Genomic DNA, 17,548 nt, shown 5'->3' with positions numbered 1-17,548 from the left:
GAGAGAGGATGGGGTAGAAGGTGGGGTTTTTTTTTTTTTCTTCACAAAATGAAGAGATTTTTGAAAATTTAGTAGGATTATTACATTTTACCAAAATACCCTTGTGCATGCATTTTATTTTAATATATAAAATTAAATATTACATAAATTTATTTATTATTTATAATTTCAAAAATATTTAATTATACTATTAATAACAATATATAATTATAAATAATAAAATAATAAAATAAAATTATAATATCAACAATATATATAGTTATATAAATTAACAAATAAATATTATTTTCATAAATTTTAATGTATTTAATAAATTTATTTCAATTTAACATCAAAATATTTTATATTATATTTTTTAATTTTTTATTAAAAATATAAATAATTATGGATATTATATATTAAAAATATTTAATTAATTTAAATCTACACAAAAAAAATCATAATTCATTATTTAAATATTTTGTAATAAGAAGGATAATTTTGTAAACTTACAATAAACTATCCTCACAAATCCACTCTATCATCCCTCAATCCAATCTCACATATCCTCACACATCCTCTTCAATCCTCACAAATCCACTCCCTCCCCTCCTCACAAATCCCCTCTCAATCCAAACAAAGCCTAAATGATTGGCCTTTGTTTAAGGCTTCAGTTGATTTTACAATAAATGTTAAGAAAGTGAGAGTTGGGCTTTTATCATTTTGGGTCAATAGATAGCAAACCAAAAATAAATTTTGCTTTCTGCACCTAATTAATTCTATCCTGTATCCAATAATTTTTTTAAATTCTAGAATTGTCTTTCATACCAAAATTGAAAATCAAAAATTGAAAAATATATATTTGAGAAAAGGAAATTCAAAATATATCTTTTGTGTCATGAAAATAAAATTTTGGAATAGAATTGGAAAACCAAAATTTCATTTCGAAAAAATAGATCCAAAATACAAATAATACATTTTGGAAAAAAAAATCTAAAACAAAATTTGAAAACATATTTTAAAAAAATAATCCAAAAACATATTCCGAAAACACTATTTCAAAAAATTGTTTTAAAAAATCTAATATAGAAAAGTATTTAAAAAATTCAAATTCAAAAATATATTTTGGAATACATTTTTTTTCGTAAAAATCTTGTAGTATTTAGTAAAGACTTTCAAAAGATTTATATAAAAAATTATATAAATAAATATTACGATATCCAATTAGGATTATTAAGATTTTTGAAGAGAAAATAAAAAAAATGATATTTGTTTAATTTTTTTTAAAGTTTAGAAAAATATTGATATTAAAAAATATATAAATTTTAATGAATTATTTTAGATAGATTTCACGTAGCATTTTAGCGAAATGTAAATATTATATCATTGAAAAAATCTCTTCCAAACTCTTTTAAGAATTTTTTTATCTTTATTTGTTTTCCTAGTTTTTTTTTTAACTTTTCTTTCCCACATCACACACAAGCCCTAATGATTGTAAAAACATTTATAGTTTTTTAATATCAATAACCATGAGTATCATATTTTTGATAATATATTTTCTAAACATAAGATCAATAAGGAGTAAAATACGAACATGAAATTATAATTAATAATCTATAAAAGATTAAAGTTCCTTAAGAAATGGAAGGAAAAAATATTAGTTTTATTTTCTTTATCCGAAACTTTTATATTTATTACTTTTCAGTAAATACTATAATTTTTATTTCTTATGTATAATTCTATTTTAAATCAAATTACAAAACAAAAAATGTTTTACAAATCTTAATATTTTAGTTTTTATATAATGATGAGAAAGAGTTGTATGCACAATGCAACTGCATAATCTGAAAGCGGTGCGAATCCACGGTTGATTAAGAATCCAGGGTGTGATTAAGAATCACGGTGTGATTAAGAATCCACGTGTGCAACTGCTACAGCAACAACACTCACACACACCAAGCCTTAACCTTAACAAAATCAAACCCTTGTTCTTGTCCTTGTTCTTCTTATTATTCTTCTTGTTCTTCTTCACTCTGAAATGGATCCAGCGTTACCCATCGTTTTACTTTCGCTCGTGTTGGGTGCCATAATTGCCCTTCTCTTCTTCAACTCCTACTTCCGCAAGCGCCAATCCGAAGTTCGATCCATCGCCAAACCCAATTCCGATGCCAATCCCAATCCCAATCCCAAACCTATCTCCAAACCCCTTCCCAAGAAGCCTCTCTCCAAACCCCATTCTTCCGACAAGGTAGCTTCCAAATCTTAACTTCTTTTCATTTCCCTGTTGTGCTTGCATTGGTTCTCAAAATGTGGTTTCTTTTATGGGTTTAGGATCAAAACAAGCGACACCATCCGTTGGATTTGAATACCTTGAAGGGCCATGGTGATGCAGTGACAGGGATATGCTTCTCCCACGATGGACGCAATTTGGCAACAGGTGTAACACGGTTCCTTTTGAAGATGAATTCTTGAATTTTCATTCCCATGCTTAGTTCACTTCTTTGGTGCCTCTTACTTTCCTCTGCTGTAAGATCTGTGTTTTCTTAGTTCTGTTTTTCTCTATGCATTGTGTGTTGGAGATCACACATTTTCTAGAGATACTATCAAAATATAGTATAAGTGGAGAATTACTCTTACTTGTAACTTGTAAGTCAGTTTTGTGAGTTGAGTGAGGGCCTATTTAGATTTCTCCATAAACACCTATAAGATGAAAAAAATAGGAACAAACATAAAAATTAGTTTCTCCATAGCTTATGTATAAGCAAGTTTGTAGAAACTCTCTTTCTATAACCTCTTGTGCACAATTTAGTTAATTTTAACTTATGGAGAAAATCATTCATTATTTTTCTTAATTTTCTGTCCTAAAATAGAAGTGCTCATGGAAAACTGATCAAAACTGACCCTTAGACTTAATCTCAAATTTTAAGACTATTTGACCAAATAGTGGTTGTGAAGCACGTAGGGTGCAATTGGATTTGGACCTTGTGGCAATGAAGGTATTTGCTTTAAAATGGGTCATGGTTTGGATATTTGCTTTCTTGCAAAAGTTCATTGGATGGTTGTGGGTTTAGATACTTTAGTGTTCAGTCTTTTTAAATTGGATATTTCTCTTGTTGAAACCCTAATTTATTGTCCTAACTTGCTGTCTTATGTTTCATAAGTCTGTTTATTATTTACTCTGTCAAAACATTACATTAAGTTCTGTACTTGCTTACTTTTATTATGTTGGATTTGAATTTAGTTAAGTTCTTTTATTTAATATATGATAAATATGTGGATATTTTTTATTTGAGTTAGATGTTACATTTTTAATTAATGCTGTTGGTTTTCTGAAATATTTCATATGAATATTGGTAGTATAGTTTTTTACTTTATTAGATTGTCAAAAAGAAGATATATTAAAAATGAAAACATATTTCATTTAGCCAAATGCAAGTATGTGTAGGATATGGGTATGCATAGGATATGGGTATGGATACTAAATTTGCTGCTTGCATAGAAGTATGGATCTGAGGACAAATATTTTCCATTTCTATGAATCTATGTGCATCTATTAATTAAAAATTTCTTGTCATACTTATTTTCTACTACAAAGAAAAGCCCATCTTGACCTCATTGTTGATATGTTCAGTATTCTGATTTTTTTTTATTAACAATAAACTTTATTAGGTAGATGAGAGAAAATAATGCTAGGTGGACAATATATTACCTGTCAAAATAACGAAACCAAAACCAAAAGACCAAAATAGCCGTATGACACTGCTGACTCAAGCAGTTTTTCTGCATAAAAAGAAACTATATGTACTTAAAATACCATGATCTGAGCTGCCATAAACATAAGTTTTTCCCAAAAGCCATGACATGTTTAAGAGACAATGGTATATCATTGAAGTTGTTGACAAACCACTCCAGTCAATGGCAATGAAGAAGCTGCAAAAATAGTGCTCAGCATTTGCAGCCTCCTTGTTAATGTTACTATCTCAAAGTGATCACATGTGTTGACTTGTATTTTTCAAGCATTATTGTTGTTTCCTAATTTCCTTTGTAGATTTCTTTGACCTAAGATTCCTACCTGTTCTAATGGTTTTGTTTTTTTATTTATTTTCACTTGTACGAAAGCATTCTGTGACTTTTTTTTCTTACATTCCTACTTTATATTGTCTGTGCAAACAGCTTGCGCTGATGGAGTTGTGAGGGTGTTTAAGTTGGATGATGCTTCAAGTAAAAGTTTCAAGTATGTGAATTTTAAGAGCCTCTTGGCACATGCATATAAAGTAAATGTCAATCATATCTCATGTGCATAAATTTTGTTGTCTCTACACTTTTGCAGGTTTCTAAGGATTAATTTACCTGCCGGTGGTCATCCAACAGCAGTTACATTTTCTGATGATGCATCCTCCATTGTTGTGTCATCTTATACTCTCTCTGGTTGTTCATTATATATGTATGGAGAAGGGAAGCCTGACTCTTCAGAAAATAAACCACAAACAAAGCTTCCTCTCCCAGAAATTAAGTGGGAGCATCACAAAGTTCATGATAAAAAGTCAATATTGACCATGTTTGGAGCCTCAGCAACTTATGGCAGTGCTGATGGAAGTACAATTATTGCATCTTGTTCAGAAGGTATCTTTCCGACATCATTTCCCATTGGAATCTATGAAGAAAATGTTCTGTCTGTCTGTGTGTCATAATTATTTATATATTCAGTGTCTTCTCGCCTAATATTATGCTGCAATTATGAAGGGAATTCCAATTTTAATTAGAAGTAGCTTGTGAGAAAATAAACGCTTGGATGGGGAAGGGTCCACAAAGTGATTTAAGTAGAGCATACCTACATTTCTGTTTATGTTGCCTTTTTACATATTTATTTAACCACTAAATACTGCAAAGGTCTCAGCTACCTATACTCTCTGACATAACCTAGGAACTTCTGAGTAAGAAAAATCTATTTGTTAACTAAAATTTGGATGCGGTTTGAGATTTATTCTGCTCACCAAATCAAAGGCACTGTAATATACTTTTATTTCAATTTGCTAATGAAATTATTGTCAGTGTCTTTATACTGAAATTTAATACTTAATGTTGGCTTTCTCTAACCTTTCCTAAATTTGATTTCTAATTCAGAGACTGATATCATTCTTTGGCATGGAAAAACTGGGAAGAGTGTTGGGCATGTGGATACAAATCAATTGAAAAATAACATGGCTGCTATATCACCCAATGGTCGTTTTATTGCCGCAGCAGCATTTACTGCAGATGTGAAGGTGAAGTTTAATGTGCAAATTTATTTAAGTTTTTATGAGTTACTAATAGTTCTTATGTATGCATGCATAGAGGGCCAACTAGTAGTAGTACTATGCAGTAAGAGGTAGCCTTTAAGCTTAAGCTCTTATTTTTTATTAGCTAGGGTTGAATACTTGATTGATTTAGCAGTATCATCACTTCAGAAGCAAGGCTGCGCCCATCATCTGTTTGGTGCTGGCCTTGAAAATTGGCTTGTATTTGTTCAATTGAAAAAGGGAATAAGCCACATGGAAAATATGTTAGCCTATTATTAAGAGTTATCCTTCATTTCTATTACATGTGTGTTTGTCTGAAGTTATGTTACAATGCTGCTATAAATACTGCTCAGTGAAGTTTGTATATCCAATCACCTTCCTTGTTCACTGTTCTCTCTCTCTCCACTTATATGTATGCACAATGCCTTTTACTTTAATTTTGTCAATGGTCAATGAACAGTTTTAGCCAAATGATTTCTAATGTTGTGTGAACAGTGTGGAAAAATGAATATATGGAAGAAACTTGACTTTAGAAACTATCAATTAGTCTGTTTCATCTATTAGGTAGAAAAACAAATGTAAAAGCTGGGGTTGTGAAGAATATTTTACATAAAGCAAAAAGGAGATAAAAAGAGGAATATGATATAATCAAGAGTACTTCCCACCTTGGCAAAAGCTTGAGTTATCAGCAAAGGCACTCCTGACTTATAACACTATGCATTTGACCTGGGCACCACCGGGTCTAAGCCATTGGGTATATATAACCACTGGACGCACAAACCTGACATGCACCCTTGTTTCCTTTTGGTTTAATACAAAGTGATACAACTATCAATAAGGCTTCTCCACATGACAAAAGTTTAAGCAATTATCACAAAAAAAAGAGCTTAAGCTATTAGCCAAGGCACAAGTCTTGAGGTAACACTCTGCATTAGGTGTGGGTCCTTCCCTATTTAAGTCATTAGGCATGGGCCACTGATTTAAGTCCAACCATCAGACTCAATATGCTCCCTTGCATTCCTTTGGGCCAATATACGTACCATATGATATGGCCAAGAGCATTTGCCATCTTGACAAAAACACTAGCTATTAGCAAATGTGCTACGCTTAACATTTAACACCCTGCATTATACTTGAGGCTTTCCCTAAGAAATAAGCCATTGCGGAGGGCCACTTGGTTGGCTCAACCCATGGACTCAACATGCACCCTTGTGATCCTTTGGTTTGATACCAAATGATATGATTATGAGCATGTACTACCATACCAAAATGTGTAGCTATATTAGCAAAGGCTTGATTCTCAATTATAACAACGTCCTGAATTAAACCCGTACTTAAGCCATTGGGCATGGGTCATTATGTTGAATGTGACACAAACCCAGAATGTGCCCTCATAATTTTGTGTATATTAGGATGATTTGCTGGCATGTAATAGTGAGTCTGTTGGGGGATGACTGAAGACCAGGGGATGAAGAAGGAAGAAAATGGATTCTTGAAGTCAGCACTATTCCTGATGTCAGATCATGTTTTTAGGCAGTGCATGGATCTCTTTAGACAAATATAAAAAAATTGATGTTCAATCGAAAATTTAGAATAATTTCAGATAATTTTCTGTTGAAGTAACACAATAGGTCACAGGACTAGCTTTTCAAGGAAATCTTGTGTAATAATCAACATATTGGTTAATCATCATTTTGTTTGTAATCTGTCAATAACTTTGCCTACTCAAGAACCAAGATAGCGGCAAGTGTATATCTCTTGAAACTGCACCATCCAACTTGTGAAAGCCAGAATAAATCAAATTAATATAATACTGCAATAGAATAGAATACAGTTGTCTAATAATTTGTTAGCTGACCTCAGGGAGCCTCTAAATACACCATTATTCATTGTCTTTTGTTATATTTTTTTATTGGCAACGTTTATCTAAATGTTACTGCTGTTTTTGAAAATTGCTTTACGTATTCTCCATTTTTTTTCTTGTTTACAATGTTTGGCAGGTCTGGGAGATTGTATATGCGAAGGATGGATCTGCCAAGGAAGTTTTAAATGTCATGCAGCTTAAGGGGCATAAGGTTAATATTATTATTTTGGGGTGATTTAAAATTTAATTTAACCTCCCATTTATACATATATAGACTTTTCAAGCCAAAAAATTCAAAGATTATATTTTCCTTCAAATGCATTGCAACTTTGTTTATATAAAAGGTATATTATAAATTAATTAATTTTCATATATTTTTTATGCAGTAGTCTTATACTTTATGTATTACATTAGAATATCTTGGTTCAATGGAAATTTCATGAGCATGATGTGCATGGACAATTTTCATGAACGCACGCCTGTACTCTGAACACGTTTGTGAATTACAATTTAAACGAAGAATAAAGATCATGGTCCATTTTTAGTTGCAGGCATATTAGTTTTCCGTGTAAGAGGGGAGAGAGAGAGATTTACAATTTAAACAAAAAGAATAAAGATGACGTTCCATTATTTTGACTATGATTATATGTTCATTACTTGCGTGTCAGAGTGCTGTGACTTGGTTATGCTTTACACCAAACTCTGAGCAAATAATCACTGCATCCAAGGATGGTTCAATGAGAATATGGAATATCAATGGTGAGCAAATATTGAAAGATGATTATTTTTTTACTTATAATTGGTTTTATTTTTCTAGCAAACTCTTGGTGTCTACTGCAGTTGCAAATACTTTTAAAGATTCTGGAAAAGATAGATGCCCATGCCTCATGTTATTAGTAAAGAATTCAAACAGCACTTTGATGAGATTCTATAGCTGAAAATGGACATGTTTTCTTTTGTGCATGTTATTTTATCTGGCCTGATAAATGGGCTTGTTATCTGATCAGTTAAGGGTATTATTTCCTTCATGGGGTTGGGGCAAGTAGGGTTCTTATCCAAATGTTCACATGTGCTGTCTTTAGGACTAGGTTGTTAATTAATTCAATTCATCTCACCTTATTTTCCTTGTATCCTGAAGTTCGTTATCACCTTGATGAGGATCCAAAGACGCTGAAGGTGTTCCCTATTCCTCTTCGCGATTCTTCTGGTGCTGCTTTGCACTATGACCGCCTTAGTATTTCCCCTGATGGAAAAATTTTGGCTGCCACCCATGGTTCCACCTTGCAGTGGCTATGTGTTGATACTGGAAAGGTTTTGGATACGGCTGAGAAAGCCCATGACAGTATGTTCAAGCATCAACTCTTTTAGTTGTTCCCTTGCAACATGTAAATCAAGAAATTTTCTATCTGTGATCTTCCATTCGTTGATTATTTTTTTTTCCCATTTGCAGGTGACATTTCTTGCATTTCGTGGGCTCCTAAAGCTATTCCAATGGGTAAAGCTGCTAATCTGACTCCATTCCTTCCTTTTGGTCCTTCACCTAATTTATTGTGTTCTTGACAAATTTCCATATGAACACCTTTTTTGCCAAATATGTTTCTTGTATAGTATGTGCCAATCAGTGTTAGAAGATAATGCAAAGTTATCTAGATGATACAAAGTGAATTTGATTTAAAATACCAACACATGCTTATGCTAACTACCATGTAATGTTTTTCATCTTAATTATTTTGGTGGTGCCTTTTACACAGGAAATGATAAAGTCTTGGTTTTAGCCACAGCTAGTGCTGACAAGAAAGTGAAGTTGTGGGCATCTCCATCTATTCCTTCATCCTAGACCACTATGCCAGTGCACCAACTGCCATCATTAGCATGCCTATCTTCGCCATGACAACTAATTTACGTTAAACACAGATGCTTCAAAAGTTTCTCTTCACAACTTGATTAGAGCTGCGTGGTATCTTTTGAAAGTTGAATCAGAAACTATGATGAGCTGAAATGATACAAGCCCTTCACTTGCTTGTATCTTTCCGAATTTTTGTGATTAATAATTTATAGAGACGTAGATAATGTTGTTGTTTTTGGTTTTGGTTGTGCTAGTGAGGTTGAGATGAATCATGAAGTGATACGAGAATAGTGTTTTAGTGCTTTGGGAGAGAACGTAATGAACATGTTGCTAGTGACTATAGTTTATGTCATAAAAAAAAATCATTTTCATACTTTCATCACAATTATGAGGGCATTATTTCATCTTAGTTTGAAATAGTTGGAATCGGGAAATAATTGCAACGAAATTACTGCACATTTTAATGCCTTTTTGTGCTACAAGTCCACAACCGAACTATTAGCTCATGTTCAACATAGAAGGTTTTGAAAATGAGGCAAATTGTTTCTGCACCTCCATAGAAGATGTGAAATGATAACTTTGTTCTTTTCTTCATTTTTTTTCATTGACAACCCTCTTCCTCTTTTTCTAGATTCTAAAATTCTGAAATCTAGAATTTAGAATAAAATTTTGTATCCAGAAAGTATTTTTTGTTTGAAAATGTTGTTTGAACTCTAACTCTAAATTATTGGAATATAATTTGAATTTTGAATTTGAAATGTATTTCCAAACACAATATTTTTTTAATTCTAAAATTGGAAATACAATTTTGTATTCTGAATTTGTAGAGTTAGTAGATTATACAATACAATTTGAAAATAAAAAGAAATTAAATCTTTTACTTTTTCGTGAAGGTAATTTTAGAATTGAAAGATTTGTGAAGGATCAGGAATATTTTATTTTTGTTTCTATTTTTAGACACTTTTATCCTATTTTTTATTAAATTATTACATGTTTTTGCCTAACTTCCCCATGCTTTCTCTGTACAATTATTTAAAAAATTTCATTCTTTATTTTATTTTTTTAATTATTTAGTTTAACAAAATTAGTAACACAAAGAAAGTAATTGTTCTTTACTGATAATTTACATTGAAAATAAAATATAAACGAATCTCTTACTTAATTGTCACATATGAATTGAAAACAAAGAATTAAGGACCATAACAAAAAAGTACAAATTCAAAATAAATAATTACGGAGCTAAAATAGTAAAAAAAATTATACGCCACCGTGAACGGACTTTAAATTTAATATTTTAACTAATTCTTAATATAATATTAATATGAATAATATTACTATTTTGCATTTACAATTTATTTTATACATAAGATGACTCAAACTGAACTTAAGAAGTTGATTTATGACGTGATAAAAAATTAACTTAACCAGAAAAACAAATTACAATTAATTTAGAGTGGCTGTTGCTTGGCTAATAGTCGTCATATTAAATTTAAAAATTTAAATAAAACATATTTGTGAGTCGTGACTAATTTTGTAGGATTGTAAAAAAGTTATTTTTTAAAAAAGGTGTGTATTAATAATAAATAAAGTAAATAATTTTCTTACTGTAAATAAATAAATAAATAATCCACTTAATTAAAGGACCGTATCACTATCATTTATATCAATCAATATTTAGATTATTGTTTAATACGATATTTCTATTAGTTTTATAAACAACATATAAATTTGTGTATAAGAACCTTTTAGCATAAATGTAGAAAATAGAAAATCTGAACCATACAATGTAAGTTTCTATTGGGTTAATTATAATGTTGGAATAAAATTATAATTATTCAAAAAAATTGAACACAGAAAGTAGATAGTTAAGTTTTTTCGTAGAGTAATATTAAATTCTTTATTCTTAAGTTGACTGAAATTTGATTATATTAAAAATTAAGATAAGATTATAGCATGTGAACCACTAAAGTCTGTCTTATGAAAAAATTGCACAAAATATTAAGTTCTAATTTTATTAGAGAGAAAATATCTAAATTATCCCAATATTAAAAACACTTATCCATCCAGTTGTAATATATAAGGCCATTCTTTATTTCAACTATTTATTTATTTATTTGATCATAGAGCCAGTTACTTTATCTTGTAATTTTGGGTGTAAGTAGAATTTTCCTTGCCCATCTGTTTTATGTACTGGTAGCCCTGCAAAATAAGGTATATAGTAACCCTATTATTACAATGATGAGTTATCTTTAATAAAAATATTGAATAATTTCAATATTTTATGTACAAAAAATAAGTAAGTAATGCTTAAACCAATTATTTAAAGGTTACCTTATGAGTTCCATAAATGTAGTCACAATAGGTGAACACTGAGGCAAAGTTGCTTCTACTTTTCTCACCAACATAGTGATGGTAGTCATGGAATGCTGCTCCTCCATAAAATGGTAGAAACTTTGTGAAACTCCAAGGAAAATCATACCTTAACCATGTCATAAGATAAATCAAATTTAAAATCAAATACCACTTTATGTATTTTGAACTATATTAAAATAATTTAATGAACTTTATAGTTGTAATTACATGAAAAAATATTTTTTTTTCACTCTCGTATTTCCTCCTAAACCCATCGATAGTGTGTAAAAGACAATATTATCTTTATTTATTCTCTCATTCTTCCTATTTGGAAAAATGATTTCTAGGTTGTGTAATATTAAGAAGTGAACTTTAAGTCTAATCCAATCTTACAAAATTTGTTTATAAGACGAAGTTTGTATCCATTTATATATTACGAAATGTCCTTATCTCTAGTTAGTGTGGGATCATCTCACCTTATAAACCCATTTTATAAGATTAAGTTATACTTAAAGTTCACTTATTAATATGGTAGCAGAGCCATTTAGAGTCTATTATAACAAAAGTTTGTTGGGTTTATCAGGTCACTCGTTATCGAGTCACTATTAAACCACCATTAAATATATAATCTCATGCACAAGTTGACAGCCTCAACGTAAATGGGTGTGCTGGAGATCCAACATCAATTAGAGATAAAAATATTTTATAGTATATAAGTGAGTACAAATCTGATCTTATAATTCAGTTTATAAAATTAAGTTAAACGTAAAATTCACTTCTTAATATATAATACAAAATAGAATTTTAAATTGTAGAATTTAAAATACATTTTCATATATCTGAAAGTCATTTTTCTCAAAAAGATTGACTTCTATGTTGTGTACAATGTGAAAGTCAATTTTCCAAAAAAAATCAACTTCACAACCCGAAAGTCACTTCCAAATTTGGAAGCCTTTGGACAAGCCTTTATAAAACAGGGACAAAATATTTTTTTAGAAATTGCTTCCTGCACCCAACACTTTTGAACATGCACCCAACACAATTTAAAAAATTCCAAAAATAACCTTTATTTTGGGGCAGTTTCTTCCTGCACCCCTACATTTTTCTTCCTGCACCCCCATAATGTTAAGCAAAGACCAAATTGCCCCTATTGTTCTTTGAAAACCCTAAAATGCACTTGAACTATATTTATTTTTTGCATTATGGATTATGGAATCCGGAAAAATTTTGGATTGGCACTTTCGGTAAAATTTCGGATCCATCAATCCGTAATTCAAAATATGCATCATTAAAAAAAAAAACCATTCCGGATCCACCAATCCGTAACAGAAATATGCATTCCAGATTCAAAAATCCGTAATTTAAAAAAAAAGGCATTCCGGATCCATGAATCCGTTATAGAATTAGACTTCTGGATTCAGCAATCTGGAAATCAATAATTTATGCAAAAATTACTTCCAGAACATCCCCTCATTCGGAAAAAAAAATACTCAGTTCTGGATTGCTGAATCCGTAGCACACTCCCAGATCCCTATTTTCGATAACCACGGTGTTCTTTTTCAAATAAAATATTAAGGACAATTTCGGGATTTAGAAAATTGTGGGGGTGCAGGAAGAAAAATGTAGGGGTGAAGGAAGAAGAAGCCTTATTTTGGAAATGAAAATCCAGAATTAAAATGAAAATCCAGAATTAAAAATAATGCATTATGGAAAAGTAGATTTGGAAGAGATTATTGTGTTCTGGATATAAAAATCTGGAAAAAAAAAAATCAAAATTCCATTCTTGATAAAAAAATCCGGAATTGAAAATAATACATTCTGGAAAAAATTTATCTGGAAGAGATTATTGTGTTACAGAAAAGGAGGTCTATAATGTAATTTTATATACCCCATTTTTTAAAGGTATTTTTGTCTTTTTCCCTGTAATTGGGTCCAGTGATATGGTGCAGGAAGCAATTGCCTAATTTTTTTAATATTTATGAGGTGCAGGAGGGTGTAAAAAGAAATCCTCTGAAAAGAGTAAAAGTTTTACCCGCTATGAGTCTCAATGGCTTCTAGCTGGCGCAAAATGAACCATAACCAGTACGTTGTTATGTGTCCTGGGACTAGTATTGGGCCTACAAATGCGGGGATACCCAATATGATTATCTCGGCCCAATGTGCATAAGGTGCTGATAGCCCAATTGGTGCTGAATATTCGTGATGAAGCTTGTGGATCTTCTCATAGGCCCATTTATAATGGAGCATCCTATGAACCCAATAACCCAAATAATCTTCTATGACAAAGTAAACTAATAACTGCCAAAACAATTCCCAGCCTGATGGCAATGACAAACCAGTTCTGATCCCAATCCACTGAAAAACAAAAAATTGCATTTAATACCATTTTTTTTTATCTTTTAAGTTTTCAAATTTAAACAATTTTGATCCAAATAATATATAATCTAAATACTAACAAAAACAGTAACCTATTTTTAAAACAAAAAATATTAAACATTAATATTACTATTTAAGCTAAAATATTATGATTGTCATCACTTATAGTTACGTTAACATTTCCTATTTTCTACTAAAAATAAAAAATATCAATAGACTAACAGTAAACTAAAACTATTTAATTAAAAAAAACTAAATCTATGATTAAATTTTACAAAAAATAAATTTACACACTTGCATAGCTATAAAAAAAATTATTAATATTTATTTGGAAATCAAGCTTTCAAATAAACTAATTAAATGATAAAAATTTTGTATATTAAAAAGTTAAATTAATAAAAAGGTTATAGAGGACCATGTAGAAATAAATGGGTCCATGATTACGATAGATAACTGCAACCACAGATATTAAAAAGTATTTTAAATAAATCAAATTAAAGTAAATTGAATTAAATTTTAAAAGAAACAAAATATTGTACTAAATTTTTTATATAATTTAGTTTTTAAAATTGGATTACTTTTAAATAAAATTGATTTATATTAAATTTGATAATAATTTGTAAAATAAAAAATATTTCAAAATATGATGTGCGCTAATAATAATTCAAATAAATCAAATAATTTAAGCAACTCACGTATTTTAAAGAATTTAGAATTTTAATTAATTTAAATAATGATATATTTCAGTTAAGTTTATTTAAATCATCATATAATTCAAGTGAATTCTTTTAACTACTCTTTAAAATTTAGTTCAATTGAACTTAGAGATTTAAATCAACTCTAAATTTTTTATTTATTTAATTTATAGATTTTATCCATCCTAAGTGTAATTACATCAAATTTCAAAATTAATGTAGTATGTGGAGATTCTAATTGGAGTTTTAGTGTTTTAGATATGAAAAGTAAAAACTATTTAAAAGTAATTTTTAACTGTAAATCATGAATTTATATTTTATTTATAAACAAAACATACACACACACGTGTCCTGCTTCAGGTTTTTCAAGATTGATGAAAATTTGATAGTAAAAGCAGAACACATTGTAAAGTGAAATTAATAAAATTAAAATGTAAATTTTATATATATATATATATATATATTCTGTAGGCACAAGATAAATCATTCTATTATAAATATTATTAATATTTTTTTTTACTTTTATTTCTGTAAACTTTTATATAGTGAATTATGATTATTTTATAAATTCAAAACTGGTTTTAATTGTAAAATAAATTATACCTACTGCTTTGTTTCACGTATTAGCCGTATAGAGTATCCGTAGTGTACTGTAACTACAGAGGATAAAATGTCCGTAGTGTACTGTAACTACAGAGTATAGAGTGTCCATAGTGTACTGTACTGTGTGTGTGGATATTATTTTTTCCACACCAAATACAGTTTTAATTTTTAAAAAAGAGTTAATAATATTCTCGACCTTCAATGGAATATTAATCTTTATTTAAAATCTGTCTTCAAATTAATTATTTTATCTGTCTTAATATAATAAAATTGATTAAAAAGTGATGTATTCATTGTTATTTTTAGTTTAGGGGAAAAAAAATTAAATTGTAATAGAGAATGTTTGTGAGTATGACACTCTTGTTAAATTTGTGCATTTTTATGATTTGATTGAAATTTATTCAAACCACTTGGGATTCACGATTAGATATATAGAAAGATGGTTTTGTCCCATTCATTAATATTCAAACACACGAACAGGGTTGTTCGACCACAAAATATATATTCACTTGATAACTATTTTAATAATATAATGATATATATTAGTATTTTAAATTAAAAAAATAAAACAAATTTAAATAAAAAATTAATATTTTGAATTGTGTAATAAATGTATCATTAGTTACTAATGATTAATTAAACAAATATAATATTAATACTAACTTTGTATCGATACTAATTAAATAATAATTTAAAAACTAATTTATAAATTTTATTAATAATAGAAATTATTTTAAATTATAATAATTATTTTTATTTTAATATTTAATTGATTAATATAATGATTATTTTTTTTTTAAACTTGATGTTTAACTTTTTTTTAATGTTACGAGTGTCACTCCTCTCGGGTATTAGTTTAAGATTGGGCTTTTTGACCATCATGAGGTTATTATTTTTTTTTTTACTAAAATGAGGCCTGTTTAAAAAAAATTACAAATTTAGGCAAGTTGTGCCAATTCGGCACGACTTCATATGCATAAATCGTCCCAATTAAACACGACTCTGTCATATTATACTGAACTCGTGTCAACTTGGCACGACTTCTACCACGTCATAACTTTTTTTATTTTATTTTATTGTTTATATTGAGTAGTAGGTTATGTAATGTTAAAAATTAATTTGAGTGTCAGTTTTAAGGAACAATAATCATTACTTCTCAAGCTATTTATTTTGCTAATTCACAACAATAATTCTCTATTTATTTTCCAAATACAATAAATTTTCATTTATCTATTTATTTCCAAATTCTATAACAATTTTCTTCATTTTTTAATTAATCAAATAATCAAGTTATTGTATTACATTACCGTTAAACATGATCCATACACGATTATCAAATTTTTTGTTTCTTAAAACTATCACTCTTATAAAATTATGTATCAAATTAATTTTTAACATTACATAACTTACTACCCAATATAAAAAAATATGACGTGGCAGAAGTCGTGCCAAGTTGACACGACTTCAATATGACATGGCAGAAGTCGTGCCAAGTTGACACGACTTCAGTATGACAGGACAGAAGTCGTGTCAAGTTGACATGACTTCAATATGACATGGCAGAGTCGTGTCAAATTGGGACGATTTGTGCATATGAAGTTGTGTCAAATTGACACGACTTGCCTAACTTTGTAATTTTTTTTAAACGACCCCATTTTGGTAAAAACAAAAAAAAAATAACCCCATCATGGTAAAAAATTCCTAAGATTGCATTCGATATATATATATATATATATAATTATAAATTGTTCTATATATAAGAAAAGATTAAAATCCTCTGCAGTTGTTTTCTGCATGTTTTAAAAATTATATCCATATGATAAGATTGTTGAGGTTTTAATAATTACATTTAGAAAATCTTTATACTAGTAACATGATATGATATGAAGATTAGACTTCGAAAGAAAAGAAAAGAAAATACCTTTATGGTGGGATAAGAAATGATCTGCAATGGAGTAACTGCAATGAGAAAGGTGTGCATGACATCTTTGTAGCATTTGAACATTTCCCAGAATGTTGTCTTCACCTTGGGCTGAATCTTGTGTTTGTTTAGCTTCTGGTTCCCACTAAGTTCCACCAATAAGAATGGAATAGGGGCTATAGAATAAAATAAGCACAAGAATAGAGAATTGTGACAATGAAGCACAAAATCTGGTTTGTTGGCAGAATACTGTAACCATATTGTCTCAGCAAGGGTTAGTCCTCTTCCTAGTGCAACTTCTGCTTCTTCAAGGGTATGGTAAGGAAGCATTGTGAACTGTGTGAGAGATGAGAAAACTACTATGGAAGAGAAGAAGAGAAATAGTGTATATATAGAGAGATTGAATTTGATTCAACAAATGCTACAACCTAATGCCATGTGGTTCATATTAAATGTGAAATGAATGGGTACCTTATTCTTTGAAAATAGACTTTAGATCTGAAGGGTCTTAATTTTTTTTGTCTCCTTATTTGTTATGGTTTATTCATGAATATGGTTGTATTGATTTATTGTTTTTTTTAGTGGAATCTTTCCATCAATTTTATTTATTTATTATCAAATACAACTTTTTTT

The 17,548-nt window shown here is 29.4% G+C and overlaps 2 protein-coding genes across 2 annotated transcripts; one reads left to right on the top strand and one right to left on the bottom strand.

The window, feature by feature from the left end:
* The first annotated feature begins 1,807 nt into the window (after positions 1–1,807).
* Positions 1,808–9,353, top strand: LOC137824215 (uncharacterized). The gene is made up of 10 exons (XM_068629746.1): positions 1,808–2,227; positions 2,311–2,416; positions 4,153–4,213; positions 4,310–4,602; positions 5,104–5,243; positions 7,259–7,333; positions 7,791–7,881; positions 8,261–8,464; positions 8,573–8,617; positions 8,874–9,353. The coding sequence occupies exons 1-10, from the start codon at positions 2,018–2,020 to the stop codon at positions 8,957–8,959; spliced, it is 1,311 nt and encodes a 436-aa protein (XP_068485847.1). The 5' UTR covers positions 1,808–2,017; the 3' UTR covers positions 8,960–9,353.
* Positions 9,354–10,954: 1,601 nt separating this feature from the next.
* LOC137826833 (methylsterol monooxygenase 1-2-like) lies at positions 10,955–17,289 on the bottom strand. Its single transcript, XM_068632981.1, has 4 exons — positions 16,916–17,289; positions 13,353–13,675; positions 11,300–11,447; positions 10,955–11,167 (listed from the first exon to the last, which is right to left on the bottom strand). The coding sequence occupies exons 1-4, from the start codon at positions 17,243–17,245 to the stop codon at positions 11,099–11,101; spliced, it is 870 nt and encodes a 289-aa protein (XP_068489082.1). The 5' UTR covers positions 17,246–17,289; the 3' UTR covers positions 10,955–11,098.
* Positions 17,290–17,548: the final 259 nt, after the last annotated feature.

The sequence above is a fragment of the Phaseolus vulgaris genome, chromosome 8, assembly GCF_000499845.2.
Source record: "Phaseolus vulgaris cultivar G19833 chromosome 8, P. vulgaris v2.0, whole genome shotgun sequence".
NCBI lineage: Eukaryota > Viridiplantae > Streptophyta > Magnoliopsida > Fabales > Fabaceae > Phaseolus > Phaseolus vulgaris.
The sequence above is the reverse complement of the archived record's forward strand: the minus strand, read 5'-3'. Positions and strand labels throughout refer to the sequence as shown.

Bases quoted from the DNA above. Each gene is read 5' to 3' on its own strand.
- LOC137824215 (XM_068629746.1), top strand. From the start codon at position 2,018: ATGGATCCAGCGTTACCCATCGTTTTACTTTCGCTCGTGTTGGGTGCC. The intron at 4,603-5,103 runs GTATCTTTCCGA...TTTCTAATTCAG, and splicing joins TATTGCATCTTGTTCAGAAG to AGACTGATATCATTCTTTGG. The intron at 7,882-8,260 runs GTGAGCAAATAT...TGTATCCTGAAG, and splicing joins GAGAATATGGAATATCAATG to TTCGTTATCACCTTGATGAG.
- LOC137826833 (XM_068632981.1), bottom strand. From the start codon at position 17,245: ATGCTTCCTTACCATACCCTTGAAGAAGCAGAAGTTGCACTAGGAAGA. The intron at 13,676-16,915 runs GTATTTTCTTTT...TTTGTTTTTCAG, and splicing joins TTTCTTATCCCACCATAAAG to TGGATTGGGATCAGAACTGG. The intron at 11,168-11,299 runs GTAACCTTTAAA...CTTATTTTGCAG, and splicing joins ACATTTATGGAACTCATAAG to GGCTACCAGTACATAAAACA.